The sequence below is a fragment of the Chelonia mydas genome, chromosome 23, assembly GCF_015237465.2.
Source record: "Chelonia mydas isolate rCheMyd1 chromosome 23, rCheMyd1.pri.v2, whole genome shotgun sequence".
NCBI lineage: Eukaryota > Metazoa > Chordata > Testudines > Cheloniidae > Chelonia > Chelonia mydas.
This window is the reverse complement of record NC_051263.2, coordinates 10,137,242-10,159,812: the sequence shown is the minus strand read 5'-3', so window position 1 is coordinate 10,159,812 and position 22,571 is coordinate 10,137,242. Positions and strand designations below refer to the sequence as shown.

General features: G+C 52.0%; 1 protein-coding gene and 1 long non-coding RNA gene across 3 annotated transcripts; both read right to left on the bottom strand.

The window, feature by feature from the left end:
• Positions 1–7,307: 7,307 nt before the first annotated feature.
• On the bottom strand, positions 7,308–12,625 carry LOC119564979. Of its 2 annotated transcripts, XR_005223722.2 has the most exons (4): positions 12,522–12,625; positions 11,971–12,036; positions 10,121–10,243; positions 7,308–9,620 (listed from the first exon to the last, which is right to left on the bottom strand). XR_005223722.2 is itself a non-coding variant. In XM_037888733.2 (2 exons), the coding sequence occupies exons 1-2, from the start codon at positions 10,371–10,373 to the stop codon at positions 9,268–9,270; spliced, it is 606 nt and encodes a 201-aa protein (XP_037744661.1). In that variant the 5' UTR covers positions 10,374–10,587; the 3' UTR covers positions 8,822–9,267. The 2 variants fall into 2 exon arrangements, 1 of the variants encoding a protein (XP_037744661.1); XM_037888733.2 differs by lacking the exons at positions 11,971–12,036; positions 12,522–12,625 and having other exon boundaries at positions 8,822–9,620; positions 10,121–10,587.
• Positions 12,626–18,491: 5,866 nt separating this feature from the next.
• Positions 18,492–21,736, bottom strand: LOC119564981. The gene is made up of 3 exons (XR_005223723.2): positions 20,782–21,736; positions 19,960–20,078; positions 18,492–19,628 (listed from the first exon to the last, which is right to left on the bottom strand). It is a non-coding gene; the product is annotated as an uncharacterized LOC119564981 (long non-coding RNA).
• Between the last annotated feature and the right edge of the window lie 835 nt (positions 21,737–22,571).

Genomic DNA, 22,571 nt, shown 5'->3' with positions numbered 1-22,571 from the left:
GTTAGCCAAGTCATTAAAGCAATGGACTGGTAATCTCGTGTGTTCTGAATGTGTGGGTACAAATCTGTCCTTTGTTTTTACTCCATGTTTTGGCTGTGATGGCTATTGGGTCCTTCCTCCATTCCTCTTCTGCCCCTTCCTGCCAAAGCAACTCTTACAGGGACCAAACGAAGAACAGCTCCCAACAAAGTGGTTGTTTTTTTTGTCAGTGGGGACTCATGCATGAATCCTCTACACCCTGCCATGCCTAGTAACGTGCATTTGCCTCCCCCAGGTATTTCCCCAGAACCCCATGTAACTTTGTTTGTCTGGCGAGTTGTTTGAAATAGTCCTTTGAAGCTCATAATGCTTCTGGAGGTTTACACTGGCCACGCCTCCCCCCTAGAGAAATTTTGTACAACCCCCAATAATACAGAAACTTTGCATTTTTAATACAATGGACTCCAAAGTGACTTACACTTAATTCAGGTAGGTTCGCCCAGGATGTGCCAGGACATTGCCATATCTGTCCCGCACCCTAAATGCTAAAATTCCCTGAGAGGGGTGCTCGTATCCCACGATGCACTGCAAAAAGCCCACACAAGACAACGTGCCTGGTGGCGGCATGAGGGATGCTGGGATGACGACCCCGGAGCCACACACCTCTTGCCGACGCAGCCTGTTGCTGTGGAAACGCCCAGCGCTGGCAAAGGTGATTAAGTGTGCACACGCGCTAGTGCCCTGGCAGTCCTGGCGCCAGCAATGTTCCCATGAACACTTTTTGTGTATCAACAGAAGGGGTCAGAGCAGACGGTGTGCAGGAAAATACTGCTCACTGAAGATGAAGCGAGGAGGAGAGAAGAGGTGTTGTGTAGTCTAGGACAGATGTGTACAGTCCAAAGGCTGTTCTGTTCCTTGTGCTTCTCCTGAGATGACTCCCTGCACAAGAGGAGATGCTCCCCTGCTGGCCTGTTCTAGCATCATAGAATATCAGGGTTGGAAGGGACCTCGGGAGGCCATCTAGTCCAACCCCCTGCTCAAAGCAGGGCCAATCCCCAGTTTTTGCCCCAGATCCCTAAATGGCTCCCTCAAGGATTGAACTCACAATCCTGGGTTTAGCAGACCAATGCTCAAACTACTGAGCTATCCCTCCCCCGCCAGCTGAGTGAATGCAGCTCCCCAGAAGGGAAACAAGCCCCATCACTTCGTGTCTTTTGTGCACTCTCTGAGAGGAGCCATACGTTCGCCTCGGCTCAATTCAGCTGCAGTGTAGCACTCCCAAGGGAACCAGAAAAGGCTTGAAGCTCTTGTTTGTTCTGTGGATACTAAGTTTAATAAGACTCCACTATTCAAACCGCCCCTGCTCCGGGATTGTAAGATTTGGTGAGCCCAGACAGGAGGGGCTGAATTGCAATGATCTGACCTCTCCAAGAGATGAACCCACTAAACTGCTGCAGACTGCTCCAGAGAAAGCTGCCAGGGAAGATTTCATTGGTTGCAAGCGCTATGGCTGGGAGAGAGTTAAAAGACCAGTAGTGGAGGTAGGAGGACTCTGATACCAGCTAAAGGATGAGCATTTAAGAGAAGTCTGTGACTCCCTGGGCATTTCTGGGACACATCACAGTGAAACTGCAGCCAAAAGCTCTTTGACCTTACCCAAATATACAAGAATTCATTTCAATAGTGAAGAGCCAAACCCGCTGGAAAATCAGGGATTGTCTTACATTGCTGGCATTAAGAGAGAAGATTTTACAAGCCATTGCTACAGCAAAAGAGGAGCAAAAGATCTGTCAATCCCATCCCAGAAAAGAAAACCAGTGTTAAAGAAAGACTTTAAAATAACAGGACAGTTTAGGAACTCCCTGCAAAAGGACAGGCTAAACCAAAGCAGTTTGGCTGATCAAATTGCAAATGGTGTTCCCAAGGAGACCACTGAGACAGAGAGAATGGAAACTGTCATCAGGGCAGTTTGCCCAGGATTGAGCTTCAGGAGCTAGCTGGAGTGAAAAACTAAGCTGAGCCTGCCAAAATTGTGTACCCCCTTTCCCAGATCATTGATGAATATGTTGAACAGCAGCGGTCCCAGTACAGATCCCTGGGGACCTTGCTATTTACCTCTCTCCACTCCGAAAACTGACCATTTATTTATTTAGTAGACTAAATCTGCGATGCACAATCCTTCACAGTTAACAGAGATAATAATGTGCTAACCTACATCTCCACCACTGCCAGGCTGAACCCCATAGAGCACCGGTGGGTTGCAGAATTAGCTGACTTTAACTTCATACGGTAGAAAACCTGAGTTATGAACATCAGAGTTATGAACTGACCAGCCAACCATGCACCTTATTTGGAACCTGAAATACACAATCAGGCAGCAGCAACAGAGAGAGAAAAAACAAATACAGTACAGTAGTGTATTAAACATAAACTGCTAAAAAAATAAAGGGAAAGCAGGATTTTTCTTCTGCATGGTAAAGTTTCAAAGCTATATTAAGTCAATGCTCAGTTGTAAACTTTTGAAAGAACAACCATAACATTTTGTTCAGCATTACGAACATTTCAGAGTTACGAACAACCTCCTTTCCCAAGGTGTTCGTAACTCTGAGGTTCTACTGTAGTTAAATATCATCTAGGGAAATCTAACGCTTTATCAGGAATTCCCCTTGATAGTGACAGGATGCACAGAAGAGAGGAGAGCACAGGTGTTGTTAAAGCAGTCAAACTCCTTGGATATACAAACTGATGGCAAGGTGTCCAGGTTAGTAGTTTTTACTACCAATCCTTTGACAGTAGAAGTCTCCTTCATGGGCATTACATCCACCATAAAACTTATTCCAGGAGAAGACATTTTGGCAACTCAGAAGAAAGATCCAGCTATTGCTAAAATGCTTCAGTATAAGTTTTTGGGGCACAAACCAAATAACCAAGAGAACACAGGAGGATGTTGTACATCGAACATTGTGTCACTAGAGTTTGTGTGTGCACCAAGCAAAAGAAACCTCACCAGCGTACCAGATTTCATCTAACTACCATAGTTACAACAAGTACCAGGGGGTAGCCGTGTTAGCCTGTAGCCACAGAAACAACCAGGAGTCTGGTGGCACCTTACTCACTTAGTTACAACAGAAGCATTTGTACTTGTATCCATAGGCTTCTTCCATCTAGGAAGAAGCAAAGAAAGATAGGAATACATCTGAGCCTCGGTGGATCACTTTACTTGGTTTGTCAAAGTCTACCCTACCACCAAAAACTCAGGAAAGACAGTGACAGACAAGATCTTCAATTAGTTTGTTTTAAGATTTGATTTCCCCAAAAGAATCCATCATCAATAAGGAGCAGAGTTTGAAAATAGTTTTTTTTTCTCCAAAGGGTAGAGTACTACAGTAAGATTTAAACTTCTCCCATAACCCCATACCACCCACAGGGCAATGGGCAAGTGGAAAGGCTGAATCAAATTCTGCTGGCTACATTGATAACCTTGCCAGAAGAACAAAAATCAGACTGGAAGGACTCCCTTAATAAGACCATAAGACCATCTATGCCTATAACTGTACACAAAATGATGCTACGAGTTCCCACCCTTCTATTTATTATCTTGAAGATAATCACATTTGTCTATTGTCATTGCATTTGCTCTACCTATGAACTCTGTACCTAGGAACCATAAAGAATATGCTGAGACACAGAAACAGCAATTGAAAGACGTTTATGAACTGGCCTCAATATGTTCTCAAAACTCTGCTATTCGTGGTAAGAATCATTATGGTCAGAAAGTGTACGGTGCTGCCCTCTGGCCAGGGGACAGGAGTACTTGTCAGGAAGGGGACCAGGCAAACTAACATCCTATTGGGAAGATAAAATTCATGTTAGAACCTGAAAGGAAAGGGGAGAGTTCACAGAGTAACGGCAGAAGGTGGAGAAGGAGGTGATAGAGTTTGTCACCACAAGTTTTTGCTTCTCTGGGTTTTCTTGCCCTTGGATATGACACTGTGCTGCACAGCACCACGGCAGAAGATACAGAGATCAAGGGAAATAAGCAAAACTGGAAATCTAAGGGCGAGTCTCTGCTAGAAGCGCTACAGCGGCACAGATGCACCGATGCAGCTGCTCCACTGTAGCGCATCTGGTGAAGATGCTCTATGCTGATGGGAGAGCGCTCTCCTGTCAGCATAATAAGTCCACCCCGCGAGAGGCAGTAGCTATGTTGGCGGGAGAGCACTGTCTACACAGGGGGTTAAGGTCGGTATAACTATGTCACTCAGAGGGTGTGGATTAATCACACCCCTGAGCGACGTAAGTGATACTGAAGTAGGCTGTAGTGTAGACCAAGCCTCTCTAAGGACAGAATTTGGACTCCAGTGATTCTGATAGTGAGAGCAAAGACAAACAACATGGTACCCATGGCGTGGTGACTCTGAATTCAGAGGCAGAAACATTCCTTCCACGGCTGGGAAATGGGGTGTTGTTGATCTTGTAAACTTGAAGACAGATGACTAGTCTGATGTGACATCCACATCAGCCAATGAAAGACATGAATGGCAAAATGTGACCATGGACCCGGAAACCATCAGTGCACAAGAGGACAGATCTCGAGAACAACCCATTGTCACATGAGGTCCTCTGACTAGAGAGGGAAGAGCCCCCCAGACACTGACCTATGAACCTACTCATCAGTGTCTAATTCCAGCTACTGGTGCATGCACCATGGGTTTATCCTTGTGTTTACATGCTGTACCTAGTACCTATTCCTGTATCTTATCCTGCATTCTCTCCAAGATTATTGTAAATGAAGAGACATTGGGTTCTGGTGTTGGATATTGCTCTACAAAAGGGGTCGATAGCGCTACGTAGTTAGTTTTATGTTTCTTGAGTAGATGTTTTTTATGTCTAATGACTTTGTGTTACATGGTTATACCACTTACCATGTGGGAGCTGGTATTTCATAAGATCTGAGGATCTCTGGGGATTTAAACTGTTCAGAACTGGCGATTTGGTTGGGCAATGGAACAAGCCTTGACACAGACATTTCCTGCTTAATGTGAATTAAACCAAAGAGAGATGCAAAAGTTTCCAGATCTGATGAAAAAGGAGCAAGACAAAAGCTCATCTGAGACCGAAAGCACGAGCTTGTGGAAGTCGTAGGTGTCTGCTAATAAGCCAAATGGCTGGACGGAACGTTTTATATTTTGTTAATGGGAGTATTTGGGGGATATTATATTTCCACAGGAGGAGTGTAGCACTGATATGGGAATGTCAGGGTTCTACATACCTGCATCCTGTATCTCTAAGGCTGTGCCCTGTCCCTTTAAGGGTTTGGAGATCTGCTAGCGAGGCTAAAGAGGAACAGTGGGGATGCAAGCTGCACCCCCAGGAGGGTTTCTGTTGTTCTCCGGGGGGCCCAGCGGGAGAGTTGTTTGTTTGTTTGGGGAGTTGGACATTAAGTTTAATAAAATTCCATTTTTAAAACCATCCCTGGTCTGGCAGTGTAACACATGCTCTGACCACCAGACCCCTACAGTCCCAGATCCAGCAGAGTTGGGGGTAACAGCTTGCACCCAGATTCTGGTCTGGTCAGATTGGTGGAATTAACACAGCTCATCCCCCCAGTTCCCCTGGGTGTCCCCTGTGCAGCACAGAGACGTGGGCAGCAGTTTATGGGGATGTGGTTTGTTGGGAGTGGCAGGGACCTTGGTTTGCTCTCACTGAGCATCACAGGCTCCCTGTGCCTGCAGCCCCCTGCTCAGTTCTTCATTTGAGCTCCTGGGGCATCAGGCTCCGTGGAGCTGGGGACTGGGGTATTTGGAGCAGCACTGAGGGGTCCCTCGCTGTCCCATCATGTGGTGTGAGCTCACTGCCCTTTTTCTCCATGAGTGCCAGCTTGTGCCTGGGGGCGAGGGTCTGAGGCCAGCACTTGTGTCAGTGGGGCAGGATCGGAGACAAGGGTGAGTTGCCTGTTCAGGCAGCGTGAGAGGCTGGGCGCTGAGTACCAAAGGGGCCAGAGGGCTGGGGGAACGTTTGTATTAATAATGGGGAGCTGAGTCAGGGAAAAGAGGAGCTGAGACCTGAACCTTCACTCCAAAATGGAAACAATATCCTGCACCCTGATCAGGTTGCCCGGGATCAAGCCAGAGTCACCCATCGCCTGCAAAGGCAACAGGGCTAGATTCTGATCCCAGCTCCCCTCAGGTTTCAGAGTAACAGCCGTGTTAGTCTGTATTCACAAAAAGAAAAGGAGTACTTGTGGCATCTTAGAGACTAACCAATTTATTTGAGCATATGCTTTCGTGAGCTACAGCTCACTTCATCGGATGCATCCACAAGTACTCCTTTTCTTTTAGCTCCCCTCAGGTCATTCTGGAGTCCCTGACGGCTACATTCGCTTCTTTCATCCCAGAGTAAATAAAAATAAATATTGCAACCTAGTCAAGGTAATTGGATATTAGACCTTGTTTTGACCGATTAAAATGTGACTAGGGTTGCCAGGTACCCAATTTTCAACCAGAAAGTCCGGTCAAAAAGGGGACTTGGCAGTGTCCAGTCAGATGTACTGACCAGACACCAATAGTCTGGTTACTGCGGGCGGGAAGGGAGAGGTGCCGGGTCATCAACCCGAGCCAGACCCCGCTCAGCTGGGGCCGCCTCCTACCTGCATCTGGGCAGGCAGGAGACTTCATGTCAGGCTGCAGCTCGGTGACAGAGGGATCCCAGTGGGAGTGGAGAAGGGAAGTGGAGAGGAGAGGAGCCAGCTACAAGGAAGGGGGAGGAGAGAGAGCAGCGAGGGGGGGGATGGGGAGGAGAGGAGCGAACAGGGGTAGGGGCTTGAGGGAAAGGATGGGGCAGGGGCGGGGTCTTGTGAAAAGCGGCGGGAAAGGGGCAGGGACTTTGGGAAAGAGGCAGGGAAGGGAGGTCCGGTTGTCTGCAAATAGAAAGTTGGCAACCCTAAATGTGACCAATGCTGGGGCGTGGTTTAAGATGTATCAGATGCCCCCAAAACACAAAATTCAGCAAATTGGGAAAGTGGCTTCTTCAGCTAAACCCCCATCCTGGTTATCAGTGAAGTGAAAGCAGAAATAACAAATGATAATATTAAACAACTAGGAAATGGGGAACTTCATCTCAATAGGTGCAACTGAGGAGTTAGGAATTGTAGACACTTGATAAGAAAAATCTAATAATATCAATGAAAAATCTATGGCATTTTAAGATAAGGACAATAAGGAGTTCTTGAAACATATGGAAAACAAAATATCCTAGCAATCAGTTTTGTGCAGTTGGAGATGAGGGATGGTACAACTGTAAATCATGATGCAGAAAAAGGAGAAGTATTACAAATATTTCTGTTCTGTATTTGGGAAGAAGTGGAATGACGTATCCATATCCTACAGTAATAGTGAAATACTTTCTATTCCAGTTGCACCTAGCGAGGATGTTAAACATCAACTATTAGAATGCAACGCTTTTTAAAGTTATAACAAGATGCATTGGCTGGAAGTTGAAGCCAAACAAATTCAGACTGAAAATACAGCAACAATTTGTTAAGAGAGAGAGAAATTAACACAGGAACAATGGACCAAAGGACATACTGGATTCCCCATCCGAAGACAGCCGACCTGACAAACTTTGGATTGGATACCACACAGTCATTTTACAAGGATGAACATGGGGGTGTAGGATGTTCCCCCGAGGTACGGAGCATCACCCCCCCACACACACACCAGCTCATGCTGCCATGGCTCAGCAGGGTTGGGAAGAACAATTCTGCCCCCGATGGCCTGAGGGGCAGCTCCATAGGTAGGGGCAGGAGCCACCCAGGGGATATATAGGGCAGAGAATGCTCTGGAAATTCTGGGAGGATTCTGGGGGCTCTTCAGAGACTGGGGTGCTGGGAGACACTCCCCCCACCCCAGGCTGAGGAGGGGTGATGGAGGCGGGGTGGAGAAAAATCCTCCTGGTGACCCAGCAGGGCCCAGGAGAGCTGGGGAGAAGGTCCAAGGGGGCAGATGGGACCCAGGACAGTAGGGTCCATCCCTACAGAGATGGGATCAGCTACTGGGGAGGGGGTGAGAGCTGGGGGAGGGAGCCGGGTGATGTATAGAGTGGGGGATCCTACTGCAGGGACTGAGGCAACAGAGAACTGAAGCTCCAGAGAGAGACCAGGACAGACACCCCGGGGTTGGGGGAGCAGTAAATGACTTTATTTCCGTGCCAGGGGCCAGACCTCATGTCTCCATGCACAGGGGGCCGGTCACTCTATCTCAGGAGCTGGGATTCTGCAGGATGGGGTCCTCGGGAGCCTTGCCCTGCTGGGAGATAACATCTCTGAGCCACCCCTTCTGGCTGGGACCCTGCTCTGCTTTGGGGGAGACAATTCCCCTGTACACAGAGGCTCCTGGCTCTTTTCTCCCCTGGGGGTTGGGGTCCTGGCTCCCAGCCCAGCCTGGCAATGCGGAGGGAGGGATTGCAGGGTTCTGGGGTGCTCTGTGTGCGGGACAGGTTGTGTGCTGGGATCCCTGCACTGCAATGGCAGTGTCGGTGCCCATCCAGGAAGGGCTGTCTCCGGCTCTTCTTTGCCCCATCCCATTCCCAAGTGGGTGCTGGGTCGTGCTCACACATTGGCCGAGGTGGCTGTTTTCCCTGGAGGTGACAGATTGGCTGCATGTGCACGGAGAGCCACATGTTGGGCTGGACGGTGCCGGGCTCAGGCCAGCAGATCCCTTCTGGTATCAGATTTCAGAGTAGCAGCCGTGTCAGTCGGTGTCTGCAAAAAGAAAAGGAGGACTTGTGGCACCTTAGAGACTAACCAATTTATTTGAGCATAAATTTTTGTGAGCTACAGCTCACTTCATCGGATGCTTATGCTTAAATAAATTGGTTAGTCTCTAAGGTGCCACAAGTACTCCTTTTCTTTTTTCTGGTATCAGAGCGATTCCTGAGTCTGGGGAGAAATGGCCCCGGCATTAACATGTCCCCGAGGTGTCTCCTGTCCCCTTCTCCCTGCACCCAGATCCCCTGCCCCACGCTCCCCCCAGCAGACAGGACACTGGGCTGAACAGACCCAGTATGGCCATTCTTATGATCAGGGAATCTCGCTCTGCTCCACCCCCCTAGTCTGACCTTGGCTCCGGGGCATACTCAGGGATCCGGCTCATCCCCTGAGGTCGGGAAGCAAATGCTCTGGCTAAGGAAGCACTAACGGCCTTCCCTCATCTTCTCAGGTCATATCCCCAGCAGGGAGCAGGAGGAGCAGGGAATCTGGCAGGGAAGGGGTTATTTATTGAGGGGGCCCTATACAGCGCCCAGCCCCCCACACCCCACCCTGGGCTTCCCACAGACATAGGCAGCACCTTCCCTGCACGGGGCTCTGCTACGGCCCTGCTTCCCCACCCCCTGGGGCCCTGGCAGGTGCTCCCTTAGCTGGTGACGCAGGGACTGGTGTGCTCGGTGCCGGGGGTCGAGAGTTTGCTCCCAAGGGTCCAGCTGTTGAGTTGGGAGCACCATGGAATAAATGTGAGATTCCCTGAAGCAGGGATTTCCTGGGGGAAGGGAGAGTGGCTTTTCTGCCCTGTGGAGCCCTCCAAGCAGATAGGGCTCTTTCCCTAGGGAGATCTTCGTCTCTGCATGGCTGGATCCAGGCTCCCCTGTAAGCACAGAGAGACGGCGGGTTAGAGGGGCCAGTGTCACCCCACAGGCCCAAGCCCCCTGACTGGGATGGGATTGAGGGGAGGGGAGCACAAGACAGCAGCCCAGGGTGGGTAGGTTTCCAGGGGCTGGAGAGGTGGGAGCTGCTGGCCAGAAAGAGACCTAGTGTCTGTGTGCACTGCTCCCCACCCCCCCACCCGCCACCACAGACCTACCCACCTGGGGCACTCAGAGTGGGGTAGGGCCAGGCATTGGGGTGGCTCCAGCTCACAGTGGGAAGGGGCATCTCTGGACATCACACACCCTTCATAGCAGCCTCAGTGTGTGCAGGGGACACCCTGGTGTGACTCTTCCCCCCACTGACAGGTGGAACAGGAGCTGGGCCAGCTGCCCAAGGGTTATGTGCAGATGAGGTACCCCCATGTTCAGAGGGGCTTGGCAGACTTGGGGGGCCTTGTCCTGGGGTGGGGGAAGGGATAAGAGAGGGGGGTCATGTCACCTGGAGTCTCCTTCCAGCAGTAACCAGCCTCGGCCATGATCAGCACCAGGGCCAGCAGAACCCCGGAGACCAGACCCAGACGGAGGATGTTGCCCCAGCTGAAATCCAGGCGCCTCGTGAGGGCTGTGAAAGGACAGCACAGGTCTGTGGAGTTCTTGGAAGTATCAGGGCTGGATTCTGAACTCAGCTCCTCCAGGGTTAATCCAGAGTCACCCTCTGACAGCAATGGGTTGAGGGCCGGATTCTGATCCATTACCCCTGGATCTAGCTACCCATCTAGCTATTTAATGAAGGATAGATGGAAGAGGCCAGCTGGGCAGCCTCTGAGCCTCAACTCCTCTGTGCGCCCCCAGAACAGGAACAGACCTGAAAGACCTCTCTGCTCTGCAGCTAACCCTGGGGTCAGGGATCCTGCCTCCGCCTCCCTCAGATCTAGAGTTGCCCCTTTAATCTGTGATTCCACAGAGTCCCCATCCCATAAGAACATAAGAGTGGCCATACTATGTAAGACCAAAGGTCCATCTAGCCCAGTAACCTGTCTTCGGACAGTGGCCAATGCCAGGTGCCCCAGAGGGAATGAACAGAACAGGTAATCAACAAGTGACCCATCCCATGTCACCCATTCCCAGCTTCTGGCAAACAGAGGCTAGGGACACCATTCCTGCCCATCTTGGCTAATAGCCATGGATGGACCTATCCTCCATCAATTTATCTGGGTTTTTTTTTGGAACCCTGTTATAGTCTTGGCCTTCACAACATCATCTGGCAAAGAGTTCCACAGGTTGGCTGTGTGTTGTGTGAAGAAGTACTTCCTTTCGTTTGTTTTAAACCCGCTGCCTACTAATGTCATTTGGTGACCCCTGGTTCTTGTGTTATGAGAAGGAGTAAATAACACTGCCTTATTTACTTTCTCCACACCAGTCATGATTTTACAGACCTCTACCATCCCCCCCCCTTAGTTGTCCCTTTTCCAAGCTAAAAAGTCCCTGTCTTATTAATCTTCCCTCATATGGAACTGTTCCATGCCCCCCAATCATTTTTGTTGCCCTTTTCTGTACCTTTTCCAATTCCAGCATATCTTTTTTGATATGGGGCAACGACATCTGCACACAGTATTCAAGATGTGGGCATACCATGGATTTATAGAGGGGCAATATGATATTTTCTGTTCTATTATCTATCCCTTTCTTAATGATTCCCTAAATTCTGTTCACATTTTTGACTGCCGCTGCACATTGAGTGGATATTTTCAAAGAACTATCCACAATGACTCTACGATCTCTTTCCTGAATGATAACAGTTAATTTAGACCCCACCATTTTATATGTATAGTTTGGATTATGTTTTCCAATGAGCATTACTTTGCATTTCTCAACATGGAATTTCATCTGCCATTTTGTTGCCCAGACACCCAGTTTTGTGAGATCCCTTTGTAACTCTTAATGGTCCGCTTGGGACTTAACTATCTTGAGTCGTTTTGTGTCATCTTCAAATTTTGCCACCTCACTGTTTACCCCTTTTCCCAAATCATTGATGAATATGTTGAATAATATTGGTCCCAGTACACATCCCTGGGAGACACCACTATTTACTCTCTCCATTCTGATAATTGACCATTTATTCCTACCCTTTGTTTCCTATCTCTTAACCAGTTACTGATCCAGGAGAGGACCTTCCCTCTTATCCCATGAGAACTTACTTTGCTTAAAAGTCTTTGGTGAGGGAACTTGTGAAAGGCTTTCTCAAAATCTAAGTACACTATACCCACTGGATCACCCTTGTCCACATCTTGTGGACCCCTTCAAAGCATTGTAGTAGATTCCCGAGGCATGATTTGCCCACTCAGGTACCTGTCCGTGTGGTCCCTGGGCTGATTGGATATGGTGATGTTTCAAGCCCAGTGAGGTTGTTTCCACCTGTAGGTTTAGAATGAGAGCCTGTCAGGGCAGGGGATGAAATGGGCAATCAGGGGGAGCTAAGAGGTAGAAAAAGCGACTCAGCAGTTGGGCCCCTCCCCCCTCGACTCCGCCTTTATGGTCACTCTAACCTCCAGGGGGTTAGTGGATTTGATCAGCTGGGGAAGGGACTGGTTCTGCAGCTGCTGGCCCTGACTTCTCTGGGCATACTCTGAGAGGGAGCATCCCCCTGGGAAAGGCCTCACTGTTCTGCAGCTTGCCCTGGGGGCAGGGCACCCCCTTCCCTCTGCCTTACATCAACAGCTGCTGCTGCAGCTTCCCCCGGCTGCATGACAAATCCATTGATTTCCTGATCCCACACTGGGCATCCCCTCTGTAAGGCCCCAGGCAGATCCTGGCTGTGAGCATCTCCTTGGGGCATAGACTCTGTGAAGGCTGGGCTGGGTACAGGGCTGAGAGCGGGGACTCCAAACCAGGCCCCTCACCTCTCACCACCAGCTCCACAGGGTCACTGGGATCTGACCAGATGAAGGCTTGTGATGTGCTGCCATAACGTCAGGTGTAGCTCCTGTTATCATCCTGTATAACACTGCGGATGGGAAACGCAGTCATGTCTGCAGGACTTTCCATGTGATGCAGCATGGCGTGGTCTCCTCCTTTGTACAGAACAACCCTCAGCCCTGGTACCTACACTCACGCTGGATGGTCACGGTGCACCCCATGGCCATTACCTCCCTGGGGCTCACAGAGATGGAGGGTTTGGGATAGAACTCTGCATGCACAAAGACACAGGACTTCTATGGGGGAGACATATACCCTTACTCCTCAGTCTGTCTGTCTGTCATTTGATCTCTCTGTGCCCAGCCCGAGGGCATTCAGCTGCCTCCCCTTGTCTAATGTTCCCTGCATTATAAACCCAGCAACAGCACAGGTCTGTGGAGTTCTTGGAAGTATCTGGGCTGGATTCTGATCTCAGTTCTGCCAGTATAAATCTGGAGTTACCTCGTGACTGCAGTGGGGTCAGAGATGGGTTCTGATTCATTGCCCCATATCTATCTATCTCTCTACCTACCTACCTATTGATCTATTAATGATTGCAACTCTGACAAGGTAGGAGCTGGCTGGGCAGCCCCTAAGTCCCGACTCCTCTGTGCATCCCCAGATCAGGAGCAGCCAAGGAAAGCATCCCCCTATGAAAGGCCTCCCTGCTCTGCGGCACTCCCAGGGGCAGGGATCCTCCCTCTCCCCCCCAAATCTATAAGGTACCCCATTAGTCTGTGATTCCACAAAGTCGCCATTGAGGCCCCACTTTACCTGTGTGTGGGGTCCCCGGGCTGGCTGGAGTCGATGATGTTTCAAGCCCACTGGAGTAGTTTCTACCTGTGGGATTAGAATGAGAGTCTGTTGGGGCAGGGGGTGAAATGGGCACCCAGGGGGAGTGACAAGGTGGAAACAATGACTCAGCAATTGGGACTCTCCCCCCACAGCTCAAGATTTATGGTCACTGTAATCTCCAGGGAGGGTGCAGTGCCGATGCTGTAGTCACCGGGGCCTGACCTCTGTGTGTGTCCCCAGAGAAGGAGCATCCTCCTGGGAAGCTCTGCAGCTCCCCCTGGGGGAAGGGTTCCCCCCTGCCTCTGCCAAATCAACAGCTATTGCTCCCCCTTCATTGGACAAGTCACCCATCATATTATCTCATGCCTAGCTAGGCATCCCCTTGGATCCAGGGATAAGGAAATGTTGTTAGCCTCATTGGATGTGTGATGCATTTGAACGCATTGCGCAGAGTGTTCAATCTGTTTATGTGAAATTGCAGTTATAGGTTCTTAAGTAAGCAGGCTCTGAATGAGCTTTCCCAACACCTAGTGATGAGCTGGGGAGAAGACATCAGGAACAGACCATGTTTGAATAGACACACCCACTCTGCCTAGGTGAGCAACATGATGGGGCTGCTTTGCCCAAATGATCACTTTTATCTGGTGTTGGATGGCAAATCACTTTGTTATTGAGGAGGCAGAGGTAATAAAGTGTGGTTATCCTTTTGTGAATCAAAGGGAGCAGAACTGGCCTTGGTATGCCATGAATGAGGGGGTCACTCTCAAGTTAACTGCATTCAATAAGCAGGAGGTAGGGGTGCCAAAGGCCAGTGGAGATGTGAGAGGGTATTTGTGCCCATCTGGCTTTACGTGCCATTTGACTCTGCACTGTTTAATAACAGAGCTTCTTAAGGCCCAGTTGAGAGTGTCTTGGTTTGGATCACTCGAGCTGACATCACTGATAGCCCAGTCTAAATATGAAGCCTTAGGTCCGTTGTGGGACAGTGTCTCTGGTGAACGAGGTTGCCTCGCTAACTGCTGGAATCACTGAGCATTGGAATTGCTGAGAGCTGAGTTAAGTGGTGGAAGTTCAAAGCATCCCAGAGGTTGCAGTGGAGAGGGCCGTGGCAGGGTGACTGGTGGCAGAGCGCCGGAGAGTGGCAGAGGGAACACTGGGGGGTGGCTGGCGGTGCAGTCAATGATGGTGGAGTGGCCGGCTATGGAGTGAACAAAGGCAGACAGCGATGCAGAGTGAACAGCGGCACAGCGACGGCTGCTGAATCACTGCTCAGTGCTGCCCCCCCCGCTCCCTCCGGGGTGGGAGGTTAACTCACGCAAACACACCTCCAAACACTGGGTTTTCACTGACCAAGGACAACTGTGAGTGGGGTGCGGTGGAGGGAGAGAGGACTGGCGTGTTAAAGGGACATTTGTTTGTCGGACTGTCACACTGCAAGGTGAGAGACTGAGGAAACGGATGCTGCCAATGTACTCTGGGGTGGGTGTTTATTCATGGTCTGATGTTTTCAAATCATGCTTGTGGTGTTTTCCCAAGTAATGCCAGGTTCCTTTCCCCTTTTATTCAAAGTTTTCTCTTCTATACATGTACTTAGTGCTTGTGAGAGGAGAAGTACTGGCTCTTAGAGGTACCAAGTAGGGGGTGTAATTTTTTTCAGATTACTGGGTGGGGGCTCGAGCTGGTTCTGTGTTGTGTTGTCAAAAGGAACCCAGCCCTGGTTGCTGCTGACTCCCCCCGGCAGAAGGGTTACACCTAAGCAGTTGCTTATGTTGAATTTGCAGTTATATGGGGTTACGTTTTTTCTCTATGCAGTGCAGAATCAGTCACTGTGCGCACGTGTCTGTGTTTCTAATCCACGACTATGCTTGGCCCACAATACACAGTGTGACTAGAGGCCAGCAGCACTGTATGTAACATTCCCTAAGAGATGTGGTCACCTTAAGATGAACCTAATTCGCTCCGTCAGTGTGGTGGTGTGATCCCTCCTTCTAGGGTTTTGGAAAATTGTGATTCTTTTCCTCTGGTGTTTTGAGAAACACTTGATAGTGATCAACGGGGCTTTTGGTTTTGCTCAGTGATGATTTGGTCTGAGAGAAGCTAGATTAAGGGCTGAGCCTTCGTTATTGTTGGACAGAATTGCTGTCCAGACAGTGCAGAAACGGCAGCAGCAGCTGGAGCTCTGCACTACCCAGTGAAATCACTGAGGGTTTGTCTACAGACTCAGGCTTGTGCTTCGGCCCTAACAATGGCTGTGTAGACATTCCTACTGAGGCTCCGAAACCTGGGCTCCAGTCCCAGTAGGAACAACTACATGGCTATTTTTAGTACCATAATGAGAGCCCCAGTCTGTAGACCTGGGCTTTGAGATTTGTGGCTGCTGGTATTTTTTGCAATGTAGCCATAACCTAAGAGCTGCGAACACTTGGGGCTGGACCAGTGCAGAAACTTCAGAAGGTGACAGCAGTGTGCAGTGGCAGAGTGGGCAGTGACCGGAGTGGGCAGAGGCATCATTTGATTTTCCTGCATTCCTCCCCTAAGGCTGGAGCTGAATGCACCTAACGGCACCCCTAGACCCTAGGACTTCACTTATGGTGGACAGAAACTAAGAGTGCGGTGTCATGGACAGAAAGGGGAGTGGTGTGTTAACGGGACATTTGTCCGCTGGTCTTTCAGAAAGGGGGAAACTGAGGCAAAGCCACTGCTCCACCTGGGGCCAGGGATTTACTTGTTGTTTGCACACGTTTGAGTCATTGTTGTCATGTTTTCTCAAATTAATGCCATTCTTCCTTCTCCCCTTAATAAAATATTTCTTTTGTCGCACACAGACTCAGTGCTTGCAAGACAGGAAGTATTGCTTCTTAGAAACACCCAGGGCTGGTGTTCAGTTTTCCCAGATTTCTGGGTGGGAGCTCAAGCCAGTGTTGTGTTGTAATTTTGAGAGGAACCCCTATATATTGAAGCCAGAGCTGGAACTGGAAGAAGGGTTACATATGTATTGCAGAGGAGTTTAATCTCCTCCTTTGTACAGAACAACCCTTATGCCCTGGCACCGACTCTTTCAAAGGATGGTCACAGCTCCTCCCAGGGCCATCATCCGCCCTGGGGCTCACAGAGATGGTGGGTTTTGCACAGAGCTCTGCATGCACAAAGACACAGGACTTCAAAGCGGGAGACACAAACCCTGTCCCTCAGTCTGTCCTTCTGTCCCACAGAGGGGTATTCTGGTGCCTCTCCTTGTCTAATGTCCCCTTGGCGCTGTCTTCCTCAGTTTCCCCATCTGTGAAGTGGGGGGAATCACTCTGACCCCCTTTGTAAAGTGCTTTGGGATCCCCTGAGGACAAGGGCTATGCAAGAGCTAGGTGTTATTTAAAGGGGTAAAATGCTTTATAGATGATGTTTGCCTGCCTGGCACACTTCACCCCAGAGGTGGCTGCATTTTGAACTTAGGCTCTGGGATCCTTGGGGGTGAAAGACTTTATAAACATATCATTGCTATCTAGTCACTTGGCCCTGACTCGCTTGATGTCTCTGGCCAATCTGCTTCCCATAATGCACCTGGCCAGCTGCTCATTGCTAGGTCAGGGGAGCACATGGCTCCTAGATGTAAGGTCAGGTCGTGCCTGAGGGCCTGGCTCCATCTACTGAGACAGTGTGCGCATTTAGAATGTCGCACGTCGCCCACTAGTGGCTGGGCCACATGGGGCTAATAGTCTACTACTGCTGACAATAGTGGAATTACTCTTGTAGCTCCAGCAGTAGAGGCTGGTGCTTGCAGTGATGCAGATCCTGGGTTGGATCCCTGCTGACTATCCATGTATCTATCTGGCCGTAGGAGTGCCAGTGCTGCACCTCATCGCCACCCTCTTCCCGTGGGTCTGGCACACGATGGAGGACACGGAGCAGAACCTGCACCCCCCGACTGTGGAGAACCTCTGCAAGATCCTGGCTGCCTTCCTGGCCGAGTACCTGTGGCTGTGACTACCCAGAGCCTCCCCTGGCGAGGGAACCAACCCCTCCCTGGGCCTTACAGGATCCTTTACCCTTCCTGGGCCGAGCTCCATGGGGCCAGCAGCCAAAACACCCTAGGGACCAGGCAAAGTGGCTTGGGGGGCCCGCGCTGTGGCAGCCCCGCAGGGTCTTGGGGAGGTGTTACAATGCTGGGAGGATGGGAAGGGAGATTGTGCTGAGTCTTTTCCGGGGCTGCAGCAGGGCTGTGGCCGGCCCAGAAGTGAAACCTCTTGCTTGAACCCCTTGAGCCCCTTCCTGGGCTTTACATGCCCTCCAGAGCTCCAGCCGCCAGGGCCTGGACTAGCCTCTTCCCAACGGGGAGTCTGGATCCCAGATGGTCGCGTCCCCCGGGGTCCACGGCTCAGAAGCAGAAATAACTGGGCTGAACCTGGACTGTGCCAGGGGCAGGACACCGGGGGTTGCGGGGGGGCCAGACCTGCACTCTCTGCAGCACGGCCTCCAGCTGCCAGCCCACCAGGGGTTGCTCCTGTTTACAGGGCCCGTCCAGCCCTGGGGTGCTGGGCTCCCAGCCTCGCTCGGGGGCTGCTCCACAGCGACTCTTGTAACAAAGAGCTGCCCCGTCAGTGCTGCTGCCCCCTTCCCACATGCTGGGCAGCCCTGGGCACTGTGGGGCTGGGACACTGCTCCTGGCATGGCTGTTCCCTCCGCTCCGGCCCCTCCTGCCAGTCTCCAGCCGCAGCCCCAGCTGCCATCAGCAGGCGCAAACCCCAGCTCCCCTCCCCTTCCTTCAGCTCAGGGCTGCCGGGCCTGACTGTGTGTGACCCATGCGGAACCAGCGCCCCCTTGGTTTCTCTCCACCTCCTCCCTCTGGATTGAGAGGCAGCACAGCCTAGTGGGCAGAGCACTTGACTGCACCCATGGGATCTGTTCCACGCTCTGCCACTAACTGGCCCTGTGAGTCTGGGTAAAACCCTTTTCCCCTCCCTGTGCCTCAGTTTCCCCTCCCATCCTTTGTCTAATTAGACTGTGAGCTCTTTAGGGCAGGGACTGTCTGTCTCATGTTCTGTGTGTCCAGCACCTAGCCCAAGGGGGCCTCTTAGTGCTAATCTGACAGACCATAATCACACCCTCTCAGCTCGCCCAGCCCAGCCCAGCGGCAGGGTGGTGGTGGTTATGGTTTAACAGGAGATGAAATGATTCCCGGCGCTTCAACTTTTCATGTGCTAGAAGCTGGTTTATTTTCACTGCTCAGTAGCTCCCAAGCAAAGCAAGCGCTAAGCCGCAGGGGCACTGGGTTAAAGGCAAATTGCACTTGAATTAAAAACCCCTTTGTGGGACTCTGTGACCCACCCGACGGCTACTTCCCAGGCACCTGCTGTGTGAAGATCCAAACACTTTGCCCCCCTCGGTGAGAGAGGCTCACGGGAATGGATTGTTGGGGCGAAAGGGGCGAGGGCTGAAAGCTTTGATAGCCAGACCCTGCGGGGGCCAGGCAGAGCCGAGTGTCAGGGCTTGGGGACACTTGGGTTCCCTTTGTGGGGGGGTTAAATAGCGACCGATTTCTGGGGGATTCCAGATGAAACCTTCGCTGCAGATCTCAGGGGGGCTGGGGGCAGAGGCGGATTTGACTCTGGAATTGATAATTGCTCAGACGTTTCACACGGGAATGGAGGCGACGTTTCCTGAGCTGGCCAAGGATTGGCAGGGCCGTCGCCACAGAGCTTGGCTGAGGCTTGGCCCCACCCCCCTGGACGCTGTAAGACCCTGGGCCTGGCTGTGTGTGGACCTGGGCTAAGCTGACATGCCCATTGCGGGCAGGAGCGAGGGGCTAGGCCTGGCATCTGCCAAAGGAAGCAGCCTGGGGGAGGCAGGTGGCTCCCAGGTGCCATTAGAAATCTGAGCCCCGGGGGGGGGGGGGCAGCAGAGCCCAGGGGAGACGGGAGCGTAACCCCAACTCTCAGAGCCCTGCTCTCCGGGCCCTAGGAGGCAGCAGGTGGGCGAGAAGCGGGAGGCTGCCCCCTGCTGGGGGGCAGAGGTGTTGCTCGAGCAGGCAGAAGCTGTGGGCAGGGTCAGCGATGGGTGCAGGGGCTGCCCCGAGGCTGCAGGGACTCAGGCTTCAAACTCAGGCCACTGGCTTATGGCCTCGTAGAGGGCGTCCCCAGGGCATTGGGTTGACTTCACGTCGCGATGCCCCTTCAGGGTGTAGCTTTCACTCAGGAAGCCCCCGGAGACAGCACATTGGATCAGGCTCTTGGCAACGGTCAGGGTGGTGTTGTCAGGGGCTGTTTCTGCAGGACACCAGCAGCCCCCTGTTACTTTCACACATGCCCCTGGCCCCTCTCTGCTGCTCAGGGGATGTGACTGTGGCCTGAGTAAATAAACACTCTCTAGCCACGTTCTTGATTGGCCATGTCAGTGTCTCCCCCCCACCATTGTGTTTGGTAATGCGTCTCCCCGCCTCCACACACACATTTGCTTCGCCACGCTCCCCCTCCCCCTCCCTTTCCTGACCCTGTGCCCCAGCCCAGTGCCCCACCGTGGTGGAACCAAGAGCAGCTGTGAACTTCCTAGTTCCCTGGGGGCCTAGCAGGGAAATCCGTACAGACGGGAACCACGTACTGGAGAAGCTGCCCAGGAAGCTGATTCCCAGTGACTTATTTTTCCAGTTCTTGGCATGGGCCCCCATGGTGCTCCAACCTCTGCCCTCCTAGACTCTGTCATCTTCGCCGATCAGGAAGCTGCAGGCAGAGCGCAGTGTGAGATCTGCACAGGCATGTCGGCCGCACCCTCCCCTCCCCATCGCTCTTGGCAGCTCCCCCAGGGTCGTGGCTGGCCCGGCCCGGGTTTGAACCTGGGACCATCAGAGCTAGAAGCTCAATCCTCTGCCATGGAGCTAAAGACCCACTGAGGAAAAGGACTGGAATGGAGGGGCCCTAACCTGTATTGCACTGTTTGGCCATTAGGTGGCGCTGTGTGTAACGCCCCTTATGGAAGGCACCAAGGGCCCCACCTGGACAGAGCTGGGGGTGGAGTGAGGGCTGTAGCGGGCCCAGATGTGGGGCAGGAGAACAGCACTGGGAGCCGCTGCCCTGCTGGAAATTCCCAGCTGGGTTTCCATCTCCCGACAGCACCATCTCAAAACATTTCACGGAGCAAAATCTCTGGCCAGGTTTTCGTTGCGGGGCGTCAGGCCGGCTGCAGGGAAACGTGTCAATAACGCCGGCATGGGGCGGTGTCACAGAGGCCTTTGCTGGCCCCCACCCCACCCCATTGCCACGGCTCCAGCCCCACCCACAAATGCTGTAGGAGTGTAACTATACCAGGCTAGTTAACACATTACAGCCCCGGTGGGGGTACAATCCTCGGTGCTTACGGTGACAGCACTGCCGAGAACACAAGTTAAAGCAATCAGCGAACCCACCCGCCTGCTACTGGGCTTACCAGGGATCCCTCCCCTGACTCCAGCCAGGGCTCCGGCCGGGGTGCAGCCCGTCAAACCCACCCACGGGCTTTTCAGTGCTTCCAAGCTCAGCACAGCTTCTGCTGCGAACATGACCCCTGGGAATCTGTGAGTGCCGCAGGCCGGTCCCTCGATCTGGGAACAGGTCATTCGCAGCCAGTGTCTCGCTCCCCAGGGTGTCGCTTCGAAAGGCTGGGGGCAGAGGTGGGAATTTGCATCCCCGCCTTGGCTGGTCGGTCGTTTTACAAGTGTCCTGTGATGGTCCTGACCCTTCCCAGGGTTTGCTGGAGTCACGTCTCCCCCAGAAGAATCACGTCCCATCCCCCCAGACTCCAGACCCATTTGCATTTGTAATACAATGAACTCCGGAAATACCCACACTTCGTCCAACTAGCTTTGTGCAGGGTCTGGGAGGGAACTGCCGTCTCTGGCCCATTTCCCCCTACAGAAATGGGTGGAACCAAGTGCTGTCCGGCACCCTTGGGGAACCCATTGACTTAGTGCCTGGACAGGTTTCTCCTCTGCCTGCCATTTCTGCTATGGCCTGTCACAATGTCACGTTTTGACGTTGCATTTAAGAAGCATTCTGCCATCACGCCAGCACCCGGCCTTCACAAACCCGCCCGGTCGGCTGGCAGCCTCCTACCCCAGTTCTCTCTAGAGCCCCTGGGCCGATCTCTCCCACGCCCCTCCTTACTCGGGGTGCCCCCAAACCTTTTCCTTCCAGCACGCAGTTCATTTTCTTAACTTCCGACACGGCTCAGCTGCATTATTAACGATGAGGCTTGTCCTGCTCCATCACATCCTCCGGGTCCTCCTTGCACTCAGCCGGCTTCCCCGGTGCTCCCAGTGTCTCCGCAGCCAATTGCTCCTGTGCTGGCCGATGAGCACTTCCACCGTCCTCCACCCGTTTCTGACAACCCCAAGTCTGCACTGTCTCCTCGGCTCCTTCCCCTCGCCCGCCTTCCCCTTTCCTTGCGGCGCTCGCCAGCCGCCCGTTGACTTCCCCATTCTGCGGCTTCCCTTTCTGAGCATTTTCTGTCACTTCCTTAAGCTTCTGATTAAAAGCCTCGTGCGCCCGATGCTGAGCTGCCGCCCCGGGTCACGCTTTCCCCTCCACTCTCTGGTCAGCCTCAGAGACAAGCAGCGCACACGTGTGATCCCACGGGCAGGCCGGACGCTGTGCGGCCCCAGATCCTCCATGCATAACAGCACATTTCTTTACAAACAATCCAAGCCCTCCTTTACTATTTCGGCCATTCTTCGCCCGCATTTTCCTCTTGATGGAGTTAACGTTTTGCTGGATCTAGTCTTACATCTCTTCTTCAAACTTTCCCCCTCCCCTGTAGGCCCCTAGACCGTCCCAGCCAGAGTCTCCACACACGGCTAGGTCTTTACTCCCGACACAGAGGTTGTGACCCTGCCCAGTCCGGTTCCAGCCAGTAAACTTGGGTCGGAGGATCCCCCAGGGAAGCAGATTTATTACCAATTCAGCTTCGATCTTACTTCCTACTTAAAGAGACCTCAAGGACCCAAGCCCCGGCCAGTATTTATTAGTTATTAGTACAGCGCTCAAACAGAAAGGCAGATCCATTACCAAGTCTGCTGAACCAAATTTTGCAGCCGTTGACGTAAACGACAGACTGATCCCCGTGATGTCTTTTGCCACGGCTTGCATACAGCCTTGCATTGGGAAAGAGGAAGAGATAAGCTGGAACTAAGTTACCTATAAGTAGTCCAAGCTGTATGCAAGCCGTGGCAAAAGACATCA